This window comes from Dreissena polymorpha, chromosome 1, assembly GCF_020536995.1.
Source record: "Dreissena polymorpha isolate Duluth1 chromosome 1, UMN_Dpol_1.0, whole genome shotgun sequence".
Classification (NCBI taxonomy): Eukaryota; Metazoa; Mollusca; class Bivalvia; order Myida; family Dreissenidae; genus Dreissena; species Dreissena polymorpha.
The window spans coordinates 73,232,512-73,256,406 of NC_068355.1; the positions used below are offsets into that span (position 1 = coordinate 73,232,512).

Consider the following 23,895-nt stretch of genomic DNA (forward strand, 5'->3'; position numbering starts at 1 on the left):
TCACTGAGCGTGCTACAGTCAGACATTGCCTCACTAATTTTCAGAGTGTGCGAAGACAGTTAAATCATGAATCGCTGGCATTATGGTGTAATGAGGGTGTTTTTGCTCTTGCAGCAGACATTTACCTATACGAGACGAACAAGTTCAGCTACCTCTTTCTTTGTATGGGCCCTTTGTATGGACCCTTTCCATTGGACCCGTGTTCTGCTGAGATGTCAGGGCAAACTTCGGCGAGGTTCTGGCCTAGATGACGTATTGATCGAATGTGGGGTGTTTGGACCAGGTGTGATAGAGACAGTGTTGACGTACAGCAATTATGTACGAGCCCTCACTGGTATGCTGATGGTGAAGGACTTAATTCATAAACTGGAGTGACAAGCATTTTGGACACGCAAGGACAATGCTACATACATGTACCTAGTCCTGGAGCAGATGAAGGAACTGCAAAACATGCTTGTTGCCAATAAACGCTTTCCAAAGCAGTTTGAGGTTATTTACGGGCAGATGGAACAATTGCATCAAGACTTTCTGGAGTTTCAAAATGAATGTGAGACTAAGTTTGAGCTTTGCCAATTCTTTGGTGTTTGGTTGCAGCTAGTGTCCATCGTAAAAAATGCGGTAGTCTCTGACAGAGAAGGAAACTGGAATCTGCATGTTGCTACCGTTGAAGATTCCATGCAAATATTTGCTGAATATTTGCTGCATTAACTACTTGCGTTACGATTCATGGTACCTTGAACAAATAAAGGTAATGAACTTCACACATCCTGAGCTTTATCGGCGCTTTTCCATTGGTCAGTGGTTTGTTCGGGACCGCCCAGGCTGGTTTTGCAGTGTTGCAGGTGATATGAAGGTTGAGCAGACTATTCAAAGAGTATCAAAGGGTCCAGAAGGTCACTATGTTGTAGGAGAGACACGTAATGCTGGTGCAGTAGCAGAATTTGAGCTTTTGTTCCATGAGATAGGGTCCATCACAAGCCTCCTCAATCTTCTAACCACCAACAAGCCGATGGATCACACAGAATGTCATCTTCAGCATTCGCTGAGCGCCATTCGTCGTCACTCGTTCAACCACAATGTAGAAATGTTGTTGGACTATGTGCTCGAACGTCAGAACCCATACACAATTTACTGACAAAACTGGCTGTTGACAAAGAGGTTGCTGTACGTGAACGTGTTTACCGCGCATACAGGCAGGAGACAATAGTTGAGAAAGCCAAAAAAATATGTTCCACCATTTCAAAGAGAAAGCTTCCCAAGTTCACTGACCATCTTAAACAGTCATTATTGGCATCAAAAGCTATTCAAAGATATGGTAGATGCACCGAGGAGCATGGACATTGCAAAGGAACGAGGCATGTCCCTCAAGCAGATATTATCTCATGATTTGATTTCTTCATCTCCATTATTTGATGGTGACCTCCCAGCCCATGTTGATAAGTCAAAACTTATTGGGGAGATTGAATCTAGACTGGAAATCAGTAAATGGAGTCAAGAATCTCTTCTTCCTACTCATGTCATAGTGGACTTCATGACTAAAATGCGATAGATGCCACTTGCACAATTTTCCGCTCTGGGCGGTGCAATCAATGCTGTCATCAACTAAGCGTCAAGCATATGTGAGGGGCCAGAGTGCATTCATCTTGTACTAGACTCATACGTTGAAATGTCTTTAAAGTAAGGTGAAAGGTTGAGGCGCGGAGACGAAGCAACAGGTATTGCAATTATTGACATGAGCAGAGACACACCACTCCCACAATAACTTAATAAATTCCGGGCATCCGAGGACAATAAGCGTAATCTTCAACTAGTAAGGGATATAGTGTGCAATGACGTCTGTGCCAACCCTATCATTGCAAGTTCAGTTGTCTTCCAGCAATTAAGTTTGGTAATGAAGTAATTCCTGAGCTGTTAAACTGGATTAAGGAGGCCGATGCCAGGGTAATGGCTCATGTTGAGTGGGCTGCTCGTATCAAACAGTGTCAAAGAGTTGTTGTGTTATCCAACGACCCGGACAGCTTTGCAAAATTGCTTCACTTCACTCAATATTTTCAGACACTCGGTATGAAAGAAATATGGCAGAAATATGGTACTGGTGAGAAGCGTCAAATGCTCCCGTTGCATCAGGCAATTTCTCGGCTTGGGACACCGCTGGCAAAGACAATGATAACGGCTCACATATTGACTGCCGACGACTGCATGAGTAAAGTGGAAACCAAACATGCAGCTGTGACCCTTGACCCGGTACAGTTTTTAATGAATTTTGGAGAGACAGATACCTTGTCAGAGCAGGATGAAGCATTAGCAGAAAAGTATATGGTACGCGTCTGGGCAGAGGCAAGATCGACGACAACTGCGGAAACATTTGATCATCTCCGACTAGAGAACTATACCAGTACTAGTGCTGGACTTGATTGCCTGTCTCATACAAGCAGTGTAATCAAAGGACATATTCGTAGAGGAGCCTTTCTAATACATAGGGCATGTAAACTGCTTATAGATATTGATGTCCCCGAGACACGGCTGGCACCAGTTACACGTAGTGAATGGGAGGAGCACCTTGGCATGAAAGTGCCTTTACCACGGAGCTTGCTGATATTGTGCAAGTGTACTCGAAAGTGCGAAACTCGATGTTGTCCGTGCCGTGCTGCTGGGGTGCTTTGCATCACAGTTTGTCATGGTAAAGTTATCAAAAATTAACCTTGTGGAAACCTGACTTGAAATGACTAACTTTGGAACTGTATGTAATCTATGTGAAACAAAGTATTTTTAAAACTATTAAAATGAGAATGATTTCATGTTGATGAGTTGTGTGCGTGTTTGCTATAAATCCATATGGAATAAGGTGTAAGCCCGTTAGCCTGTCCCTAGGACTGGGAATGACTCAGTGATTACCCAACCAACACAGACATTGGTTCAAAGTCTTTCCGACATCAAATAGATGTAACGTCGGTTTGACTTTGAGCCAACGTTGAACAAATATCACGGGTTTGCTTGGTTACCATCTGTATTTGGTTTTGAATCCCGCCCACTGTAGTATTTTTCCACAGAATGTGAAATTTTTTAATGTACTAGTCACTTGTCTGGGAGTACAACATGCATAAATTATCTCAATGTGCCAATATTACGTAAAACGTGCACAACAATAGTGTAATTTGATTAATTAAGTCAAAATGTGTCACAATAAAGTTTATACACTGGCTTTTACTGCCCAAGGTCAACTCAAGGTCGTTGATGTATCATATGACCTTATACTTGACCTTTCCGGATCAATTACCCTCCACATTTAACAAGACCTCTCATAACTGAGTTCTCACCAAAAAATACATAATTTAGAGGTAAAACATTTGATTTTACTCCAAAAGGCATTTTTTTCTTTTTCAACATGGCGGCCATATTGGATTTTGATATTTTGAGGCTCCTGGCAGTGCGACGGACAAGCACCTCGGTGATTTATCATGTATAAGGACTAATTAACTCACATCAAGTGAGAAAATACCCCAACCCAATTTTGCAAACGGAACTTTAGACCTAGTCCTGCACTATTTAGCAATTGGGCCCACATGAGATCAATGTACTCACCTAAAATGGCCCTTTGAAACGTTGATCCAGAGTCGCTTTTTAATGCCTTCTGCCCTCGAGGGCGCGGACGGAGTTTGCGCGGGAAAAGGAGTAGCGGAAAGGATATCACGATGGATATTAGGCCAAAGACGACGAAGCCCAGCCACCAGGCGCCTATCCAGGCCGGATGTCTAGGAGTGATGGGAACATCTGCAATATACGTGCAAAGCAGTTCATTTTATTTGTTTAATGTGCACATATGTGTTTAGTAACATTAAGATGCGAGTGTTTGTATATTTCTTTATTAAAACTTTAATTGTAAATAGTGCGGGCGCTGCTTATTTCATATAAAATCAACAATTTTTGCATTAAATTATCTTACTCACACTATTGCTACTACCACTTCTACTACGTCTTAAACAGCTCTTACATTTCTGCTACAGAAGGAAGTCCGGATAGGGGTTAAACTGGATGGATGGTGTTACATGGAAAACATTTCATACAAGTTCGGAAATAGTCAGAACTTTCCGAAAGTTTGGACAGGGAAAACTTCTAAAAAATTTGCGACTTGGGTAACGCTTAATGGATGTTCTGACAGTGGTAAACGTTATGGACGTTTTGGCAGAGATACGGCTAAACTTAATGGATGAGCGTACCAGACAGACAGACGGACGGAGGGACGGATGGACTGACTGACGGTAGGACGGGCCGACCGACCGACAGACAGACAGAATGAAAGACAGACAGACAGACAGACAGACAGACAGACAGACAGACAGACAGACAGACAGACAGACAGACAGACAGACAGACAGACAGACAGACAGACAGACAGACAGACAGACAGTCAGACAGACATGCAGGCAGGCAGGAAGACAGACAGACAGACATACAGACAGACAGACAGACAGACAGACAGACAGACAGACAGACAGACAGACAGACAGACAGACAGACAGACAGACAGGAAGGCTGACAGGCTGACAGACAATCTGACAGACAGACAGTTTAGTAACGCCTGTTTTGGACGTTAGAAAAGTGTCAGAATTTTATGGACGTTCGGAAAGAGATAAAACTTGCAAGACGTTCTGACAGAGGTCACATTAAGTTAACGTTCGAGAAGGAGATATTTTTATGGATGTTTTGAAAGACGGAAAACTAGGGACGCTCGGACAGGGGTAAAACATTATGGACTTTCAAAAAGCATTAGAACTGTATGAACATTATGTCAGGGATACACTTTTATTAACGTTCTGGCGGAAGTTGAACTACATGGACCTTGGAAGGAAGGTAAAAATGCATGGACCATCGGACACGAAAACTTCAACTACGTTATGACAGGAGTAGAACTTACTAAAAGTTTGGTCAGTGGTTAAACTTACAAAAAGAATTAAACTTATGGAATTTCAGACAGTGGTAAAACTTAACGGACTGGATGTTCAGGCAGCGGTAATACTGAATGGATGTTCGGGCAACGGAAATAATGACAGGAAGTTCGAGCAAACGTAAAACTGAATATACGTTAGGTCAGAGGTAACACTGAATGGATGTCAGAACAGAAGTTGTAACGTATGGGTGTCCGGGCAGAGGTACATGCACCAATTAATGGGTGTTCGGGCGGAAGTAGCGCTGAATGGATGTTCGGGCAGAGGTAGTGATGAATTGATGTTCGGGTAGAGGCAGCAATGAATGGGTGTTCGGGCAGAGGTAACAATGCACGGGTGTTCGGGCAAAAGTAGCGATGAATGGGTATCGGGCAGAGGTAGCGATGAATGGGTGTTTGGGAAGGGGTAGCAATGAATGGGTGTTCGTGCAGAGGTAACAATGAATGGATGCTCGGGCAGGGGTAACAATTAATGGGTGTTTGGGCAGAGGTAGCAATGAATGGGTGTTCTGGCAGGGGTAACAATGAATGGATGTTCGGGAAGAGGTAAAAATGAATGGATATACGGGCAGGGGTAACAATGAATGGGGGTTCGGGTAGAGGTAACACTGAATAGGTGTTTGGGCAGGGGTAGCCATGAATTGGTGTTCGGGCAGAGATAACGATGAATTGATTTTCGGGCAGGGGTAACACTGAATGAATGTTCGGGCAGAGGTAGCAATGAATGGGTGTTCGGGTAGAGGTAGCAATGTATGGGTGTTCGGGCAGAGGTAACAATGAATGGGTGTTCGGGCAAAAGTAGCAATGAATGGGTGTTCGGGCAGAGGTTACATTGAATGGATGTTCGGGCAGAGGTAGCAATGAATGGATGTTCGGGCAGAGGTAACAATGAATGGGTGTTCGGACAGAGGTAACAATGAATGGGTGTTCGGGCAGAGGTAACAATGACTGGGTGTTCGGGCAGAAGTAACGATGAATGGGTGTTCGGGCAGAGGTAGCAATGAATGGGTGTTCGGGCAGAGGTAACAATGAATGGATGTTCGGGCAGAGGTAACAATGAATGGGTGTTCGGGCAGCGGTAACATGAATGGATGTTCGGGCAGAGGTAGCAATCAATGGGTGTTCGGGCAGAGGTAACAATGAATGGATGTTCGGGCAGAGGTAACAATGAATGGGTGTTCGGGCAGCGGTAACATAAATGGATGTTCGGGCAGAGGTAGCAATCAATGGGTGTTCGGGCAGAAGTAACAATGAATGGATGTTCGGGCCGGGGTAGCAATCAATGGGTGTTCGGGCAGAGGTAGCAATGAATGGGTGTTCGGGTAAAGGTAACAATTAATGAGTGTTCGGGCAGAAGTGACTATGAATGGGTGTTCGGGCAGAGGTAGCAATGAATGGGTGTTCGGGCAGAAGTTACAATCAATGGATGTTCGGGCAGAGGTTACAACGAATGGGTTTTCGGGCAGAGGTAACAATGAATGGGTGTTCGGCCAGAGTTAACAATGAATGGTTGTTCGGGCAGTGGCAGCAATTAATGGGTGTTCGGGCAGGGGTAACAATAAATGGGTGTTCAGGCAGAGGTAACAATGTACGGGTGTTCGGGCAGAGGTAACAATGAATGGGTGTTCGGGCAGAAGTAACTCTGAATGGGTGTTCGGGCAGAGAAAGCAATGAATGGGTGTTCGGGCAGAGGTAGCAATAAATTGGTGTTCGGGCAGTGGTAACAATATATGGATGTTCGGGCAGAGGTAACAATCAATGGGTGTACGGGCAGAGGTAACAATGCATGAGTGTTCGGGCAGAGGTAACAATGAATGGGTGTTCGGGCAGAGGCAGCATGAATGGGTGTTCGGGAATGGGTAGCGATGAATGGGTGTTTGGGCAGAGGAAACAATGAATGGATGTTCGGGTAGCGGTAACAATGAATGGGTGTTCGGGCAGAAGTAGCAATGAATGGGTGTTCGTGTAGGGGTAACAACAAATGTGTTTTCGGGCAGAGGTAGCAGTGAATGGGTGTTTGGGCAGAGGCAGCAATGAATGGGTGTTCGTGTAGGGTTAACAACGAATGGGTGTTCGGGCAGAGGTAGCAATGAATGGATGTTTGGGCAGAAGTACCAATGAATGGGTGTTCGGGCAGAGGTAGCAATGAATGGGTGTTCGAGCAGAGGTTACGATGAATGGATGTTCGGGCAGAGGTAAAGATAATGGATGCTCGGGCAGAGGTAACACAGTGTGCACATTCGTACAAGGTAAAACGTTGTGGAAGTTTAGACAGATATAATACTTTATGGATGTTTTGTCAGGGGTAAAACTTTTTGTGTCAAACTAAATGTTTGCAAGGACAGTGGCAAATCTTAATTGACGAAATGACATGTGTAATGGGCATTCGAACAGGTGTACCAAATAGTGACTTTTAATTGTTTGAAAACGTTTAAAAACGCTAATAGTTGGTGCCTGGAATCCTGCTCTTGACTACTTTGCTTACTACATTTTCACTTCAAAACATGCGGATTACTCACCTTGCAAAGTAACATAGTGTCTGCTAAACAGGCCCCCGACCGAAAATGCTATAGCGGGACCAAATATACCCACACCGGAAATAATTCCTGAAGAAAAAAGTATGCTTTAGAAATGACACATTTTAATATGTGTGATTTCATAGACTACAAATCATTTGGGCTGTATTTATTCGATAAAAAAATAACATAAAAATACAAAAAACAAATGCAAATGCAAATATATTTTTATAAAAGAAAGAAAAAGCATGCATATATTACACATTATTCATATTAAAAGGCATTTCATGTATACAAAGTAATTATTATAATAAAAATGTATTAACCTCTTTATATTCAAATCTAATAGATAACAAGTAAAATTCACGAATGTTTATGTTCGCATTTTAAATATTTATTGGCGATATTTTATTTTGTTTCAAGTCCTATCGATCAAAAAAGATTTATTTTCTTTGCCGAACATGTAGACTTATAATATGAGTCGTGTTCTGAGAAAATTGGGCTTAATGCGTCAAGTGTCATCCCAGAGTAGCCTGTGCAGTCCGCACAGGCTAATTAGGGACGACACTTTCCGCTTTTATGACATTTTTCGTTAAAATGAAGTCTCTTCTTAGCAAAAAGCCAATTTTGGCGGAAAGTGTCGTCCCTGATTAGCCTGTGTGGACTGCACAGGCTATTCTGGGTCGACATTTTACGCACATACATTATGTCCAGTTTTGTCAGAACGCGACTCATATGTCGATGTGAGTGTGGCTTTGCCAACTGACCCATGTACATCGCGGTGTTCTTTTTGTTGACGTTATCGTCCACGTACGTCGTGATGAAAGGGTAGCGGGGCGCCTTAGCAAGTCCCTGCAGAATCATACCTTAAACAAGTAAAGGAACATTAAAGTTTGCGCCCTGTAAATTTAACACAGCTCCAATATCAGTCAATACAGTGGGGTACATTCGGTTTTATTATTTTTCTTTTCAATATAGGTTTTCGTAGTTTTGCGGGTTTTTTTTGCCCCACGTGATTTTATAAGTAGTATGTCGATATGTAATTTAATGTTAAACTAGAAATGGCGCGGCAGAGGCCGACGCGTATCCCCACGACGCATGTTTGACCCAGGGGCGCCCCAGGGTTGGTAATGGTTCTATGCATAGTTGAGATTGACCGTATTGTCATAAGAGATGTTAATTATCAATTTGAAATAATTCGGTGTAGAAATGATAAGTAAATGTAAATTAACCTAAACAAATGAGTGAAAATCTCTTACCCGGCCCCACCCCAACCCCCATAACTTTTTACTCAGGGGTCAGATCAGAATTCCAAATAGTGCACTGTCGCACATGTGCTCATAGCTACCATGTGTGTACGGGACACAGACGTTCTGAGCTTTTTTTGAATCGCGGTCGCTAATTTCGAAACCTGAACGCGGACCCATATTTCAAAGATTTCATGCGCATGGAAAGGTGTTTTCCAGATACATATGCGTACCAAATATGAAAGCAATATCTGAATGGACACAGTCGGTATGTGCTTTTTTCGAATCGCGGTCGCAGATTTCGAAACCTGAATGCTGACCTCAAGTTCAAGGTCAAGGTCACAGGGGTCAAAAATGCTATGCGCATAGAAAGGTCTTGTCCAGAAACACATGCGTACCAAATATGAAAGCAATATCTGAAGGGACACAGTAGTTATGAGACTTTTTCGAATCGCGGTCTCATATTGGAACCTTAACGCTGACCTCAAGTTCAAGGTCAAGATCAAGGGGGTAAATAAATTATGCGCTTAAAAGGTGTTGTCCAGATAAACATGCATACCAAATATGAAAGAAATATCTGAAGGGACACAGTAGTTATGAGCCTTTTTGAATCGCGGTCGCAGATTTAAAATCTGAACGCTGACCTCAAGTTCAATGTCAAGGTCACAGTGGTAATTATGGTATTTATGTTGTGGTGCCAGGCATCAGTGTACGATAGCGACAGTACGAGCGGATGCCAGACAAGAGACCGGTTTCTTGCAAACCTTAAAGACGTCGTAACAACAATTGCATGGGACCTAGCGCTGTGTTGAACCGACGTGTTCACCTGAATGGACTTTCAAAGGTCGAGTGTGACGAATTCTTGAACCCACGCGTTAGTAGCAGCAGATATTGGATAGTCATAATCGACCAATACCTGTCCACCGAAACGCAACGCTTTGTCCCGAAGTTTTCAAAATCTAAAACAATTGTCAATTAATCTTTTGCTATTTTTTTCTGAAATCAAAGTATAAAATGTATCAATATTTTGTTGAAAAAAAATAAGTGTATATAATCTTTTCACATACTTTTTACTTTAACATAATGTGTTTTTGGAAGTTTTAAAAAAAAACTATTTATTAGTTTACAAATGCCGTACTCTGAGTTGGAATGAACCGATTTGTGTTGAATTTCATTTGGCAATCCAAAAATGGCTCAATATTTTGAATAAGAACCAAGTAGAAAAAGCCATTTGTTTGACCAAATGGTTGAAAAGCTTGTTCCCAGACACATGTAATTTATGATAAACTTGTCATAGAATATTTAATTGCATAGCGGATCCGTTCAGAGAGTATTCCTTCTATTGAATCCAATTTTTACTTTTCGGAACAATTGTCCAGTTCATGGTTAACCAAGTTATTACAGTGCCTGTATGCCCACACTTTGTTTTAATTAAGATTTATGTTTAAAAAAATTGTAGAAAACATCACTTATAAAAGCCTACTGGCAAGTTGTCAGGATTCCATGAAAAAGTACAACATTCATTTACGGAAGTGAGATACCAATATACTTAAGTCGATCAATATGGATTATGAATATGGCACTGATGATGATGATGATGCTGATGATGCTGATGATGATGATGATGATGATGATGATGATGATGATTATGATGATGATGATGATGCTGATGATGATGCTGATGCTGATGCTGATGCTGATGCTGATGATGCTGCTGATGCTGATGCTGCTAATGCTGCTGCTGATGATGCTGATGATGATGCTGATGATGATGCTAATGATGATGATGATGCTGCTGATGATGCTGATGATGATGATGCTGATGATGCTGATGATGCTGATGCTTATGATGCTGATGATGAAGATGATGATGATGCTACTGATGATGATGCTGCTGCTGATGATGATGATGATGCTGATGCTGATGATGCTGATGATGCTGCTGCTGATGCTGATGATGCTGATGATGCTGATGTTGATGATGCTGATGCTGCTAATGATGCTGATGATGCTGATGATGATGCTGATGATGCTGATGCTGATGCCGCTGATGATGATGCTGATGATGATGATACTGATGATGATGATGCTGCTGATGATGCTGATGCTGATGATTATGATGATGATGATGATGATGATGATTGATGGTGATGATGATGATGATGATGATGATGATGATGATGATGATGATGATGATGATGATGATGATGATGATGATGATGATGATGATGATGATCATGATCATGATCATGATGAAGATGATCATCATGATGATGATGATGATGATGATGATGATCATGAGGATGATGATGATGATGATGATGATGATGATGATGATGATGATGATGATGATGATGATGATGATGATGATGATCATGATCATGATGATGATGATGATGATGATGATGATGATGATGATGATGATGATGATGATGATGATGATGATGATTATGATGATGACGACGATGATGATGATGCTGCTGATGCTGCTGATGAGGATTAGGATGATGAGGATGATGAGGATAAAGAGGATGAGGAAAAGAAAAAATTAAAACGTGTTCTAATACTTTATTTGAACGCTTCACGCAAGAATCTTCATACACATCTAGTAACATTAGCGACCAGTCGGTCATCGGTCTTTCCGCGTTCTAATTTAAGGCTGCAGGTGAACAATTCTTGTTTAAGTACATCCGGTTTACCGTTTGTAAAATCAACGACACATCCTACATTTAGAAAGATGCTTGTTAATTTTGTAATTATCACAATAAAAGTCATAATGACACATGCTAGTAACACGGATGTTTTTCTTATTCTCATTCTCATTTTAACAAGATATAATTTTTATCGTGGTGTTTAAACGAGTAGCCATAACGACAATTACATGTGTTGAAGGAAACAATTTCGTTAAAGGAAAAACATTCAAACGTTGATGTTCGAAAAACGCCAGGAGCAACAAGAGTTTAAACACGAGTTAAACTATAACTTGATAATAACGAGCGAAAGTAGCATCGGCTGCCCGGGTATTCGCCAAATAAACAATTTTGATCCAAATAGACCTGTGCACGGTGACAAATGAGACCTTAATGTGCACTTGTAGACAATTTAAAGACAATTCATGTATAGTTGCCCTTACAAGGACATGGTTACTCCGCCTATGGAGTGCTAAATTAAAAAAAGACAGTCTTCCCGCCTTTATGGCCATTCTAGACATTTCAAGCCCTCGACCCGAACCCCAGAACGGTTTCCCCAGCACGTTGAGCCCACTGAGTAACACCGTCCTGTGGCTCTTCCTTTATCTTCATAGGGCCATCCCCTCAAAATCCTGGCCTGCGTCTCTGCCAAAGGTCCGCCCTGTCCGTCATCTTCGCTGCCACCTCTGCTGCCCCGTCCCTTTTCCGGCGATGTAGTGAAACCACTATCCACCTACAGGCAATTACCATTCCGCTTGGCGATCCTTCCAAGTTCTGGGTGTCAGCGAAGTCAGCAGGAGAGTACTCCGGCTCGATGGATGACACTGGATTATTAGAGTCGCCCTAGAACTATCCGACCCTCCTCAGACGATGTAATGAAGCCACTATCAACCTACGGGAAATTAACATTCCGCTTGGCGATTCTTCGGAGAAGTCTTTAAGAAAATAATCTGCGGGTGACTCTCGCACCAGTCGCGCCGTGCACGCTTCAGCTGCTGACCGAGCTCTTTTAAAGTAGGGAATACTGATTAATTTATAATGGAACCTTGTTTTTTTGACAATCGCCATTTCTTGTACATTTTCCACCTTAATCGCCATCTAAAAGATTCAATCCAATAGCGATTTTTGAGATCGGAAACGTAGAACATATTATCCTACCTTAAGTTTGAAATAATACGTTTTATATTATTAAATAAAAAAGGTTCGAATCGTTGTTGTTTTTTGTCACGTGTTAGTCGCATATTTACCGCATGAAATGTGTGTTATTAATTGCACGTGTTTTCAAACAGCCCGTTAATGTTCTTAAAAAAATATACTACGGGAGATCACATCATTTGTGCCTTAAAATGTCTTATTTTTTTTAAACATATTTCAGTGCTACGCCCCGACAGACGACAGTGGAGAGGACGAGAGGACCATTTTTACAATAGACTATCAACCCTCGTACAAGGCAGACCAAAGAGAAACATGATCATTTATATGGGTGACTTCAATGCCAAGATCGGTAGTGACAACCGAGGATATGAGGAGATCATGGGGAAGCAAGGGTTAGGCGAGATGAACGACAATGGGGAGAAATTCACCGACCTGTGCGTCACAAGGAACATGGTCATCCGAGGAAGTGTGTTCCATCACAGAAGGATACACAATACCTGTAAACGTAGAAGAAGATCGACCACCTGTGCAGCGCAATAAAGTTTCGTCGCTCTCTGCAGGATGTACGTGTCAAGCCAGGAGCAGACATGGCTGCGGACCATCATCGACTTGTCGCGCGATTGAAACTGAAGCTGAAGAAGAATTGGACTGGGGGACAGCCAACGCCAACGTTACAACACTGCTACACTGAAAGGTCTCTCTTCTTTCCAACAAGTTTCAGGTCCTGAAGAAACTGCTTGAAGAAGAGACGATAGTGCAGAGGTGACAGAAAGTGAAAGAAGCAGTGACTTCAACATGCCATGGCGTACTTGGCTCCAAGACTTACAACCAAAAGGAGTGGATATCAGCAGAGACGCTTCAGAAAGTTGAAGAAAGACGAGAGAAGAAGGCTAGTATCAACAACAGCAGAACATGAAACGCAAAGGTGACAGCACAAGAAGAGTACACCGAAGCAAATAGGAGCGTCAAGCGAAGTATGAGAGCAGACAAGCGGAACTACCTAGAGACGTTTGCAACTGAGGCGACAGAGTCAGCCTTTCAGAAGAGAACTAAATAGAGGATATATAGAGAATACTAGGTAGGTGCCGAATAAAGCAAAGTTTATTTTGCGAGGCTTAGAAAATCTGAACCACGAGCCTTGGCACCGACCTAGTATTCGATTTATCCCATCAATTTTCTTAGTCGTAAATTATTTCTTTAAAAATAGAATAGGAAAATCGAACTACAGTACACGGAAAATCCCAAAGTTATTTTAAGCAAACATTGTTTCATTATTTTAATAGTGCCGAGCCTAACACATTACAAAAAGATCAGTAACTAACCTGTTTTTTTGTTTATCATACCTCTACGTCTACGATTTTTAAGAAATAATGAAAAAAACACACACTAATCAACTGCAGCTTTAGCGTGAAAGAACATGCATTGTGTCGTATGACTGTTAATAATGACGTCACGAGTACGCGCACTTAATATTTGTAAATAATGTTTTTTTGCTTTTTGAGTTGTATTATTTGTTAAAAATAAATTACATCTTGGTATCAAATTGTTTGTTTTGTTGAATCTGATTCGATTTTACTAAAAATGATTACTTTATAGTTGATTCCGAGTAATATGACCATTCTCCGCCGCGCGTGACAGCTTTATTTCAGCACTGCCGAAATAGAGGGCAATTTATTTCACAGTGGTTTATTTCAACAATGCACGTCTGATGATGGGATAAAGATCTGTACTATATCAATAAGATATTAGTAGGAAAGTTTGCCAGACCAGATAGGGCCAGTAAGGGACAAAAATGGAAGAGTACTAACAGATGACTAAGGGCAGAAGAAGAAGTGGATAAAGAACTTCCAGGAACTACTCAACAGGACAGCTCCTGCGAACCCACCGGTGATTCCGCCAGCTACAAGCTATTTGCCAATCAAGTGCTGCACTCTCACAAATGAAGAGATCATCAGCACCATCAAGAAATTAAAGAACGGACAATCTGCAGGACCTGACACCATATCCGCGGAAGCGCTTAACGATGACGTGCATACCCGTATGGAGCTACTTCACCCGGTCTTCACCAAGAAGAAGAAGACATTCAATCAGAGTGGAAGAAGGGTTACTTCATCAAGCTCCCCAATAAAGGCGACCTTAGTTCCTGGTCCAACGACCGAGGAATTACGCTGGTGTTCATCCCAGGAATGGTGTTTAATCGCATCCTGCTGAACCAAATGAAAGACGCAGTAGACCCGCATCTCCGTGACCAACAATCCGGCTTTCGAAAAAAGAGATCGTACACGGATAAAATCACAAGCCTGCGTATCGTTCTGGAACAATCCCTTGAGTTAAATTCACCCCTGTATGTCAACTTCATCGACTATGAAAAGGCTTTCGACATCGTTGACCGGGAGTCCCTCTGGAGACGTCTGAGACACAACGGAGTTCCAGGAATTACGGACGCCTTCGAAGTGAGAACCGGAGAGAGGCAAGGCTGCTTACTTTCACCTCTTCTGTTCCTGCAGGCCATAGACTGGGTTATGAAGACATCGAAGGAGCAAAAGCGGAATGGAATGGACATACTGGTCGCCGTGGCCTAGTGGATAAGGATCGGGAGGTCGAAGGTTCGAGCCCCATGGGGAGCGTTTGTCGAAGGTCGGATGTTTGTCATGGGACTTGTTCCGATATTGCCGGTTCGTGAGCCGCAAGCTAGTTAAAAATGAATGGCTACCGACTTCTATCCGCCTGGCGTCTGGCAAAGTGATAGGAGTTGGGAGGTACATGGTATACACGCAAAGGTGTCTCATAAGCCAAATTGGATGGCCCTTTCAATAGGGGTGACACTATAATAAAAAAGACCTTTACCATTTACTGGAAACAGTTGGAAGACATCTACTTTGCCGATGATCTGGCTCTTCTATCACATACCTAACAACAGATGCAGGAAAAGACAAACATGGTAGCGGACAACTCAGGTAGACTGGGCCTCACAATCAACAGAGAGAAGAACAAGGTGTTCAAGACCAACACACCCAATAACACACCCATCACAGTCCAAGGCGAGGCGTTAGAGGAAGTGGATAGCTTCACATATCTCGGCAGCATTCTGTACAACCAGGGAAGAACGGGTACATATGTCAGAGACCGCATCGGTTAAGCATGAGAAGCTTTCCATCAGCTGAAGAACACATGGGGATCGAGCGAAATAAGCATCACCACCAAGATTATGTTCTTCAATACCACCGTGAAGCCACTACTCCAGCAGAGAAACACTGTCACCACCATAAAGAAAATACAGGTCTTCCGCAAAACCTGCCACAAGAAGATCCGCAAGATGCGCTGGCCAGACAAGATCCACATCGAAGAAAAATGGAGAAGAACAAATCAGCAGCCAGCTGAAGAAGACATCCTTCCGAGACGTTGGCGGTGGATACACCACACCCTTTTTAAGCCTGCATCCTATACGACAATGCAATCTCTCAGATGGAACCCATAAGGGAAAAAACAAGAGAGGGCGGCCTACAAACACCTTTCGCCGTGACCTGGATGCAGATGGACCAAACACGGGGGCAGCTGGAAAGACTCGCCCAGAATCGAGACGCCTGGAGGAAGCTGGTTGGCAGTCCCAGACGGAACCACAGACTAAGATGAGATGATGAGTTTTTGTTTCCTCATCTTGAAAGCAATAATGTTTTATCAACGTTTATCTTTAGTTCATTATGTCTTCCCCTGGCAATTTAGGGACCGAGTACCGAGTCAAAATGCGAAGTATTGTTTAAACATATATCAAACACAACAATATCAAAAATGATCAAAACAAACATATTAATTGTTTTATGTTGAGTTAAAGCGAATATGGATACATAATTAACGAATGTCGCGCATTTTTTCAATAAACAGCGCTTTACTTATCATTATGAACCGTAATAAAATTGAATTTATATGCATAGTAAAAAAACTCTTTGTTGTTGCTTTACACAATTTAAAAATTGCTCTATTGATCAGTGCCCCAGATAATTATTTGAGAAATAGGGTTTTCACCCATCGATTTTGAAAAATAGGGTGATTTCCTTCTTGAAATAGGGTGAAATGATTAATAAAAATGCATACCTTTATATCACTGATGTTTACCTTTGTGGAAGATGCTCACTTGTATTGATTCAATAAAACTTTAAACTATCATAATTAACTTTAATAAACTGATGTTTCATAACATTTTTAATCATTGAAACTGCCCTTAATATAAACTTAAAACAAAAAAAATCGATAACACGAATGATCATTTGGCTCTTGCTTTCTTGGTTCGAAACAGTTTGCGATCGACTGACATTTTTGCGCAACAATAGCGGACGCCTTTCGACCTCTCTTAATTTTTTTTATTTCGCATCGTTATAGAAACTGAAAGTACAGGCGCTTTATAAATACGTGTACAATGAGCGACGGATAAAGTCAGATTAAAAACGCATGTATGTCGAGGAAAATAATTTGATCAGACGCTTTATTTAACTATGAAATCTAGAACGCAGAGAGTTTGAATAAAGCTTGACTGTTTTCATGCTCCGTCATCCAGGCGCTTGCTTAATAAAGACGCGTGACGATAATTATTTCAAAGAGAAAATACCGAAAATAAGCAAAGCATTTTCGAACGAAGCTATTGTGTCGTACGCATCGAATTTGACGAATTTGCGTACAAATCAAAATGGTTGCGTTTTCAATACGCATGTTATTGAATTTCTTTGCGTTTTTAGACATTTTAATAGGGTGAAAGACGCAGATACGCAGCTTATCTGGGGCACTGATTGATTCCGTTGATCTGATGAGGAATCGGCTGCAATTAAGGTTGGTAACAACCTACCTCATCTGCGCACGTGTATGTGTGTATTTCAGAGTTAATTTAGAAATCCCGCTTCGTCTTCACGAATGCATCAATTGGCTGACCTGCACCTGTCACCTTTAAGGAAGGCTGTGCTAAGCTATTATAACGTAACAGGCAGTGGACAATTTTCATTAGGCAAAATGTTATGTTAAGTTTACTCTTCCGCGCCGCGAATTCTTTCTCGGCGCGGATGCGGGTTGAGTGTGATTTGGTGACCGGTAGTACCCAGTATAACGATTTTGTAAACACGACTACTAACCTTAGTTGCTATAGCGAACAACTAAACGTGTAACAAATCAAAGTAAAAACAAACAATCTTGACGATTAAGTTAACAGCAAGGTACATACGTTAGTTTTGGGTCAATTACAATAGCGTATCGGGAAAATAAGATATCTTTTGACGTTATTTTCGTGAGTTCATGTCATGTGAGTAAACTAAGCCAGTTAAGTCAAACAATCGAATGTGATTATCGCGTTATTTACTACACTTAAGAAAATAGTGAGATATAATTTGATATCATCGAAATTTGAAGCTAATTTATGTCGCATTCAACATTTATTTGAGACGACTACATAAGTATAAAGTGTTTTAAAACTAGATGGCAGTTTTAAAAAAAAAGGTTGTTATTGTTGATACTCAGTTTCGTATCCTTCAGGTTAAACAGTTATTGGACAAATACTTGTTTTCACTCTTTTCCGATATATTTCTAGGTAAAAGGCTTTTTCGAAGTTTATTTATACAATTTTGTACATTTTCTTTATGTTACTTAACAATGCAATTGTATATTGACATAACAAAGCTCTTTTATGAAATTGTTTTGTTGAGTACTATATGTAGTCAATTAGTAAATACACATTTTAAACAGCCTATTAAGGTGAAATATGTGAGGAAAGAATGAAACGTTTTTTTTCTTCTTGTTATTAACCCATTTATGCCTAGTGTCTTGATAAAAGGCAGTGGCAAACAACGAAGACCCAGATGAGACGCCGCATGATGCGGCGTCTCATCTTGGTCTGCGCTGTTTGCTTAAAGAAATTTCTGTAAGAAATATTCTAAATGTAGAAATAAATATACTAGACATCCCTAATTTTGGAAATAAATTGATCCAATTTAGAAGGATGGGAGAGTCCACTAGGCGTAAATGGTTTAAATAATTGAACCTCTGGAAGATTCAGCAGGCCCGCTGTTATGTCAGGTCGTGCGTCTAGAACTCCATAGTGGCATCAACAACGGATATGGCGCCTCATTTATAAAACAAAAGGACGCCATAATTTATTTATTAAGTGCCGCATGCTCTAAGCATCACACTTATTAATTGATGTTTTAACTATTGAGGAAGACTTATCACACTTTACTTAAACAATAAATAGCGTGATAAGGCCAAGGTTTTATTTGTGGCCGGTTTTATTTTCTTTCACTGATTGTGGTTCCGGGTCGAGTGTCTCTTTACCTTCATTTCTATTGCGATTGGAGTCAAAACATTAGGGAGCCATTATTTCATAAGTTTTTCATTCTGCAAAAGACATCACGATAAAAAGAAATCAGGACGACATGTATAGTACAAGTATTACTTTTATGAATTTAAATTTCGTTATTTCGACAACAAATGTCAAATACATGCACAAAATAATATCCACTCTCACTAGTTTACAAACAGTATTAATCCTTATTGACCGCCGCTCTCCATCGAGGCACCAGATGTTACCACCCAAACGATTATAATAGCAACATCAATGACACGTCTAACGTACCGGTATTTATTATTTTGTTAAACAGCTGCGGACTTGACGCCGAAGATATTGCATTTTGTTAAGATCGGGGAAATGATTCCGGGTGATGAACATAATGGACACAATCATTTATTCGCGGGAAAATATTTAATTGATACATAGCATTTTAGAGACATTTAAACAACAGTTTGACAGTAACCGTGAATCAAGCTTGCTGAGAAATGAGAAAGTACGTGAGAACAGCGTCTCTGATATGTCTTATCATGGTGATTGTGATAATTACAACATTGGTTCAAATCTTGTTAAATTTAGCTTCTATCGTCGTGTGGACAAACGGACAACAGGAGGTACTAAAGGGAGGCACATTGATCACCGGAAGTCCTAAAAATGAACTTCACAAACGCGTTATTACCACTAACCGACCGGGTCAAGTGAATATATCGTGGAACTTAAACGTCGGCCCAGGCGCGAATGGAGTAAAGATCGACATGCAGGAGTTTCAAGACGACCCGGATTATAAACGGATCCGGAACGCATCACTCCGTTACGGTGTTAATACATTTCTAAGTGACACGATTGGATTCTTCAGGCGGCTGGCCGATAAGCGTCCGGAGAAATGCAAGAACCGGAAGTATCCGAATGACCTTCCGGCGGTAAGCATCATCATAATATTTCGCGACGAATCTCTCAGTACTTTGATGAGAACGGTTTACGGTCTTCTTGATACTTGTCCGGAACATCTGTTGAAGGAAATTATTCTGATAGACGATGGAACCAAAGAGAAAGACGTAGTAATTGCTGTTCAGGTGCATGCAAAATACTTGAACAAAGTATCTCTTTACCGAAACGAGCGTTCCATGGGTCTTATGAACGCGAGGCAAATGGGTATTGAAAAATCGTCCGCAAATTACTTCATCGTTCTAGACAGCCACATAGAATTCAACATCGGTTGGCTAGAACCGATACTATTTCGACTTGTCCAAGAACCGAAGGCTCTTCTCACGTCACACATAGGCGTCATTCGCATGGGGGACATGGAATATGCGGTATCGAACGACGTCGACGCCGCGTTTATTTGCTTTGAACAGACGACAGCTAACGAACAATGGGCGCGCTACTCTGATGAATTCAGGGCAAAGAGGAACGGAAGTCTCGATCCAATCGAGTACTGCATGGTTCCCGGCATGATGATGGCGATGCGGAAGGACTTCTTTCTTCAACTCGGAGGCTTCGATCTTGGAATGGAAGTATGGGGCTCCGAACACATCGAGGTGTCCGTGAAGGTTTGGCTTTGCGGGGGACGTGTCGAGATGGTTCCCTGCTCAAAAATTGGGCACCTGTACCGCCAGACGCCGTGGCAGGGGGTCGAAAAACGGAGCGATTACATTTATAAGAATAAGCTCCGTTTCGCCGAGGTTTGGACAAGCGGCTTAGTCAGAACAATCATGCTAGATCATCTTTACAAACTCAGACCGCAAATAAAGCCTGGTGACTTAGCACAAAGGATGAAAATCAAGGAGCAAAATCAATGTCAGAGTTACGATTTTTTCGTCAATAAAATGAAAGAGATGACGCACGCTGTGTATTTTCCGAGCAACACTCTGAAGTTTGGATCTGTTTATAACAAAAACGTGGAAAAATGCCTGGATTGCGCAGTATTTCCGGGCTCAGACACGATCACCCTCATCGTGTACTCGTGCTCAGGAGCCGATAACCAGTATTTTGTTATGACAGAGGATGGGCGAATAAAAAACAAGGTGTCTTGGTTTTCCGTTACATCGGATACCGAGCAGCTCCGGATTGCAAAAGACGCTATCGATTGGTGGAAAGGATCCCAGTATAGGTGGCGCCACCTGGACTCAGGCGTCATACAGCATATGGACACCGGAAAATGCCTCGATATCGGCGACAAAGAACATGTGGTGCTGAAAGATTGTGACGTCACGCAGCCAAAGCAAATATGGCAGTGGCCAAAGGTGTGAGTCGCACCCCAGTTGTCAAAGATATGCATTTAATTATTAACAGTTAGTGAATGGAAGTTGGGGATTTGAATTATAAAATAGTGCTCAGTGAAGAAATTGTGCCATCTACTGTGTTAAGTTATCGTTGAGACCGAAATGCATTTATAGCTTATATCGAAAACATGTTTAATAGATGGAATTACCGGTAGACATATATACGGCGAGGTTAAATCGACTTTTATTATACAGTACGAGTTTTATGATTTCCCAAATGACAACAAGGAATTTTATAATTTACTACATCATCGAAAAAATGATCCCGCAAAATTAGGATCGGGTCTTTGCGGAAAACAAATAGCTGGTAGACTCCTAATGAATTGTGATATACCGTGCTATTGTATTAATGTGATGTCATCTATACTCTATTCATAGTTAACACATTTTGACAAGATATATAACATATTGATTAATGCATGTAAGAATAATGGAAGTGCAGGCGCTGCCATCCAACAATCTCAGACACTCGCAGCTGTTAATAGTCGTAATTGGATTATTCAACTTTTGATTGTCGACAGTGCTTACCTATATTATTGCTATAATGTTTAGGCTTCTATTGATCTGCAATGTCAAAGACCTATAGAATATTGTATTCTATAGGTCTTTGGCAATGTGGAACCAAGCATGGTCATGTTTAAATTTATTTATGACATTGTAACAGTTTAAATTTTGTAAGCAGAAATGTATTAAAAATTAAAATACGTGTCACAATACGTATACTATGTGATTATTAATAGAATGGTTTCAATATATGCGAAAGCTGATGATATAACGGTATACGGACCATACGGACCATGGACCATACGGCCCAGACCATACCGCCCAGATTAGCTTATGTTTGCATCTCGAGTACGTTCAATTTATGACACATATTGTTTGATATTAACACGGAGCGTATATTGACAGGAGTTGAATCGAGTATTTGACCCTTACTGTAGTAAATTCAATATTATGCAAAAACTAATCATCCGATTTTATTGGTTTATACGTTATCTTGTTGCTTATTAATTCCTCTTTCAAAATATATATCTTTTAGTATATTTCCGTTGTTATTAATGGATTTATAGCGCGTTAAACAACAACAAAAAACATTTTATGTTTTACCCCCGCGCGTTAAACCGTGTCGTAACCGATAGGTATGGATTAGCGTGCATAGAAGCGCCGAGGTTATACATTTTGATGTACCCACTAAAGTCTTTTTTTTTAAATTATACTTTCATTTCTCGGCCGATTTTGACAAATTATATATCATTAGAAAGCCTACGTTTCGCAGTTTTCAGATATACAAATAGATATGATTTTTTCTGATTTGGGAGGCCCGGCGAGTTATAACTTTAACTTTTGCAAATATCATACCGTTTTAGAATCTAGATTTACGCTTAACATGTTCGTACTTTATACCGATTTGTAGCGTTTATATCTGGAGTTCAGTTTTTAAAACTACATCTAGCTTAGGAGAATAGAATTCTGTAAACGATAGAAACAAAGGTTTACAAATGAAAGTAAATAAGGAATGAAGGCGTACGAAAGTAGCGCGCGATCCTAACGCCCCGAACTCGATTAAGACAATAACGGAATATACCCACTTGTTAATTCAATAATGAAGTACACTAACTCGATTAAGGAAAAAACGATTATATATTTACTAGCTTTCTGTAGAATGAAGTACTCTTACTCGATTTAGGAAATAATGGAATAGACTCACAGTTTTACTCAAGAATGAAAATCACTGTTCGATGAAGGCAAGAACGGAATATACTTACTAGTTCACTCAGGAATGAAGTACTCCTACTCGATATCATATATATCATATATATCATATATCAAGAATGAAGTACTCCTACTCGTGATCATAGAAAAATAATATTATCCAAATAACAAACGATCTTACACTGACATGAACAAATATCCTCTATACCTTATCACCTTAATATAGTAAGTGTACTTCATTATTGAATAAACTAGTGGGTATATTCCGTTATTGACTTAATCGAATGAGTTTTATTCATTCTTGGGTAAACTAGTGAGTATATTCCACTCTTGGCTTAATCGAGTTAGTGTACATCATTCATGTGTTAACTAGTGAGTATATTCTGTTAATTCCTTTATCGAGTTAGTGTACTTCATATTGAGTAAACTAGTAAGTATGTTCCCTTATTGCCTTAATCGAGTTAGTGTACATCATTATTGAATAAACTAGGGAAATATATTCCGTTCTTGCCTTAATCGAGTAAGTGTACTCATGTTGAGTAAACAAGTAAGCATATTCCCTTGTTGCCGTAATCGTGTGAGTGTGCTTCATTATTGAATAAACAAGTGGATATATTCCGTCATTGCCTCAATCGAGTTAGTGTACTTCATTATTGAATAAACTAGTAGGTATATTCCGTTATTCCGTTATTGCCTTAATCGAGTTAGTGTACTTCATTATTGAATAAACTAGTGGATATTATATTCCATTATTATGTTATTGCCTTAATCGAGTTAGTGTACTTAAATATTGAATAAACGAGTGGGTATATTCCGTTATTGCGTTATTGCCTTTATCGAGTTAGTGTACTTGATTCGTGATTTAACTAATTAGTATATTCCGTTATTGCCTAACTCGAGTAGGTAACCTTCATTTTTAGCTCGACTATTATATATGAAATATATATAGTGGATCTATCCTACTCACCCCAGCGTCTGCGTCTGCGTTAGCGTGCAAATGTTAAAGTTTTCGTACTACCCCAATT

At 40.7% G+C, this 23,895-nt stretch overlaps 1 protein-coding gene across 3 annotated transcripts in view; it reads right to left on the reverse strand.

The window, feature by feature from the left end:
• Positions 1 to 23,895, reverse strand: part of LOC127834980 (solute carrier organic anion transporter family member 2A1-like) — a 45,561-nt gene that overhangs the window by 9,865 nt on the left and 11,801 nt on the right. For 2 of the 3 annotated variants that reach the window (XM_052361159.1, XM_052361152.1), the window contains exons 3-5: positions 8,229 to 8,327; positions 7,465 to 7,551; positions 3,583 to 3,771 (exon numbers count right to left, since the gene is read on the reverse strand). In XM_052361159.1, the coding sequence (XP_052217119.1) occupies positions 3,583 to 3,771; positions 7,465 to 7,551; positions 8,229 to 8,327 (375 nt within the window). The remainder of the gene's footprint in view (positions 1 to 3,582; positions 3,772 to 7,464; positions 7,552 to 8,228; positions 8,328 to 23,895) is intronic. The other variant, XM_052361163.1, reaches the window with a different exon arrangement.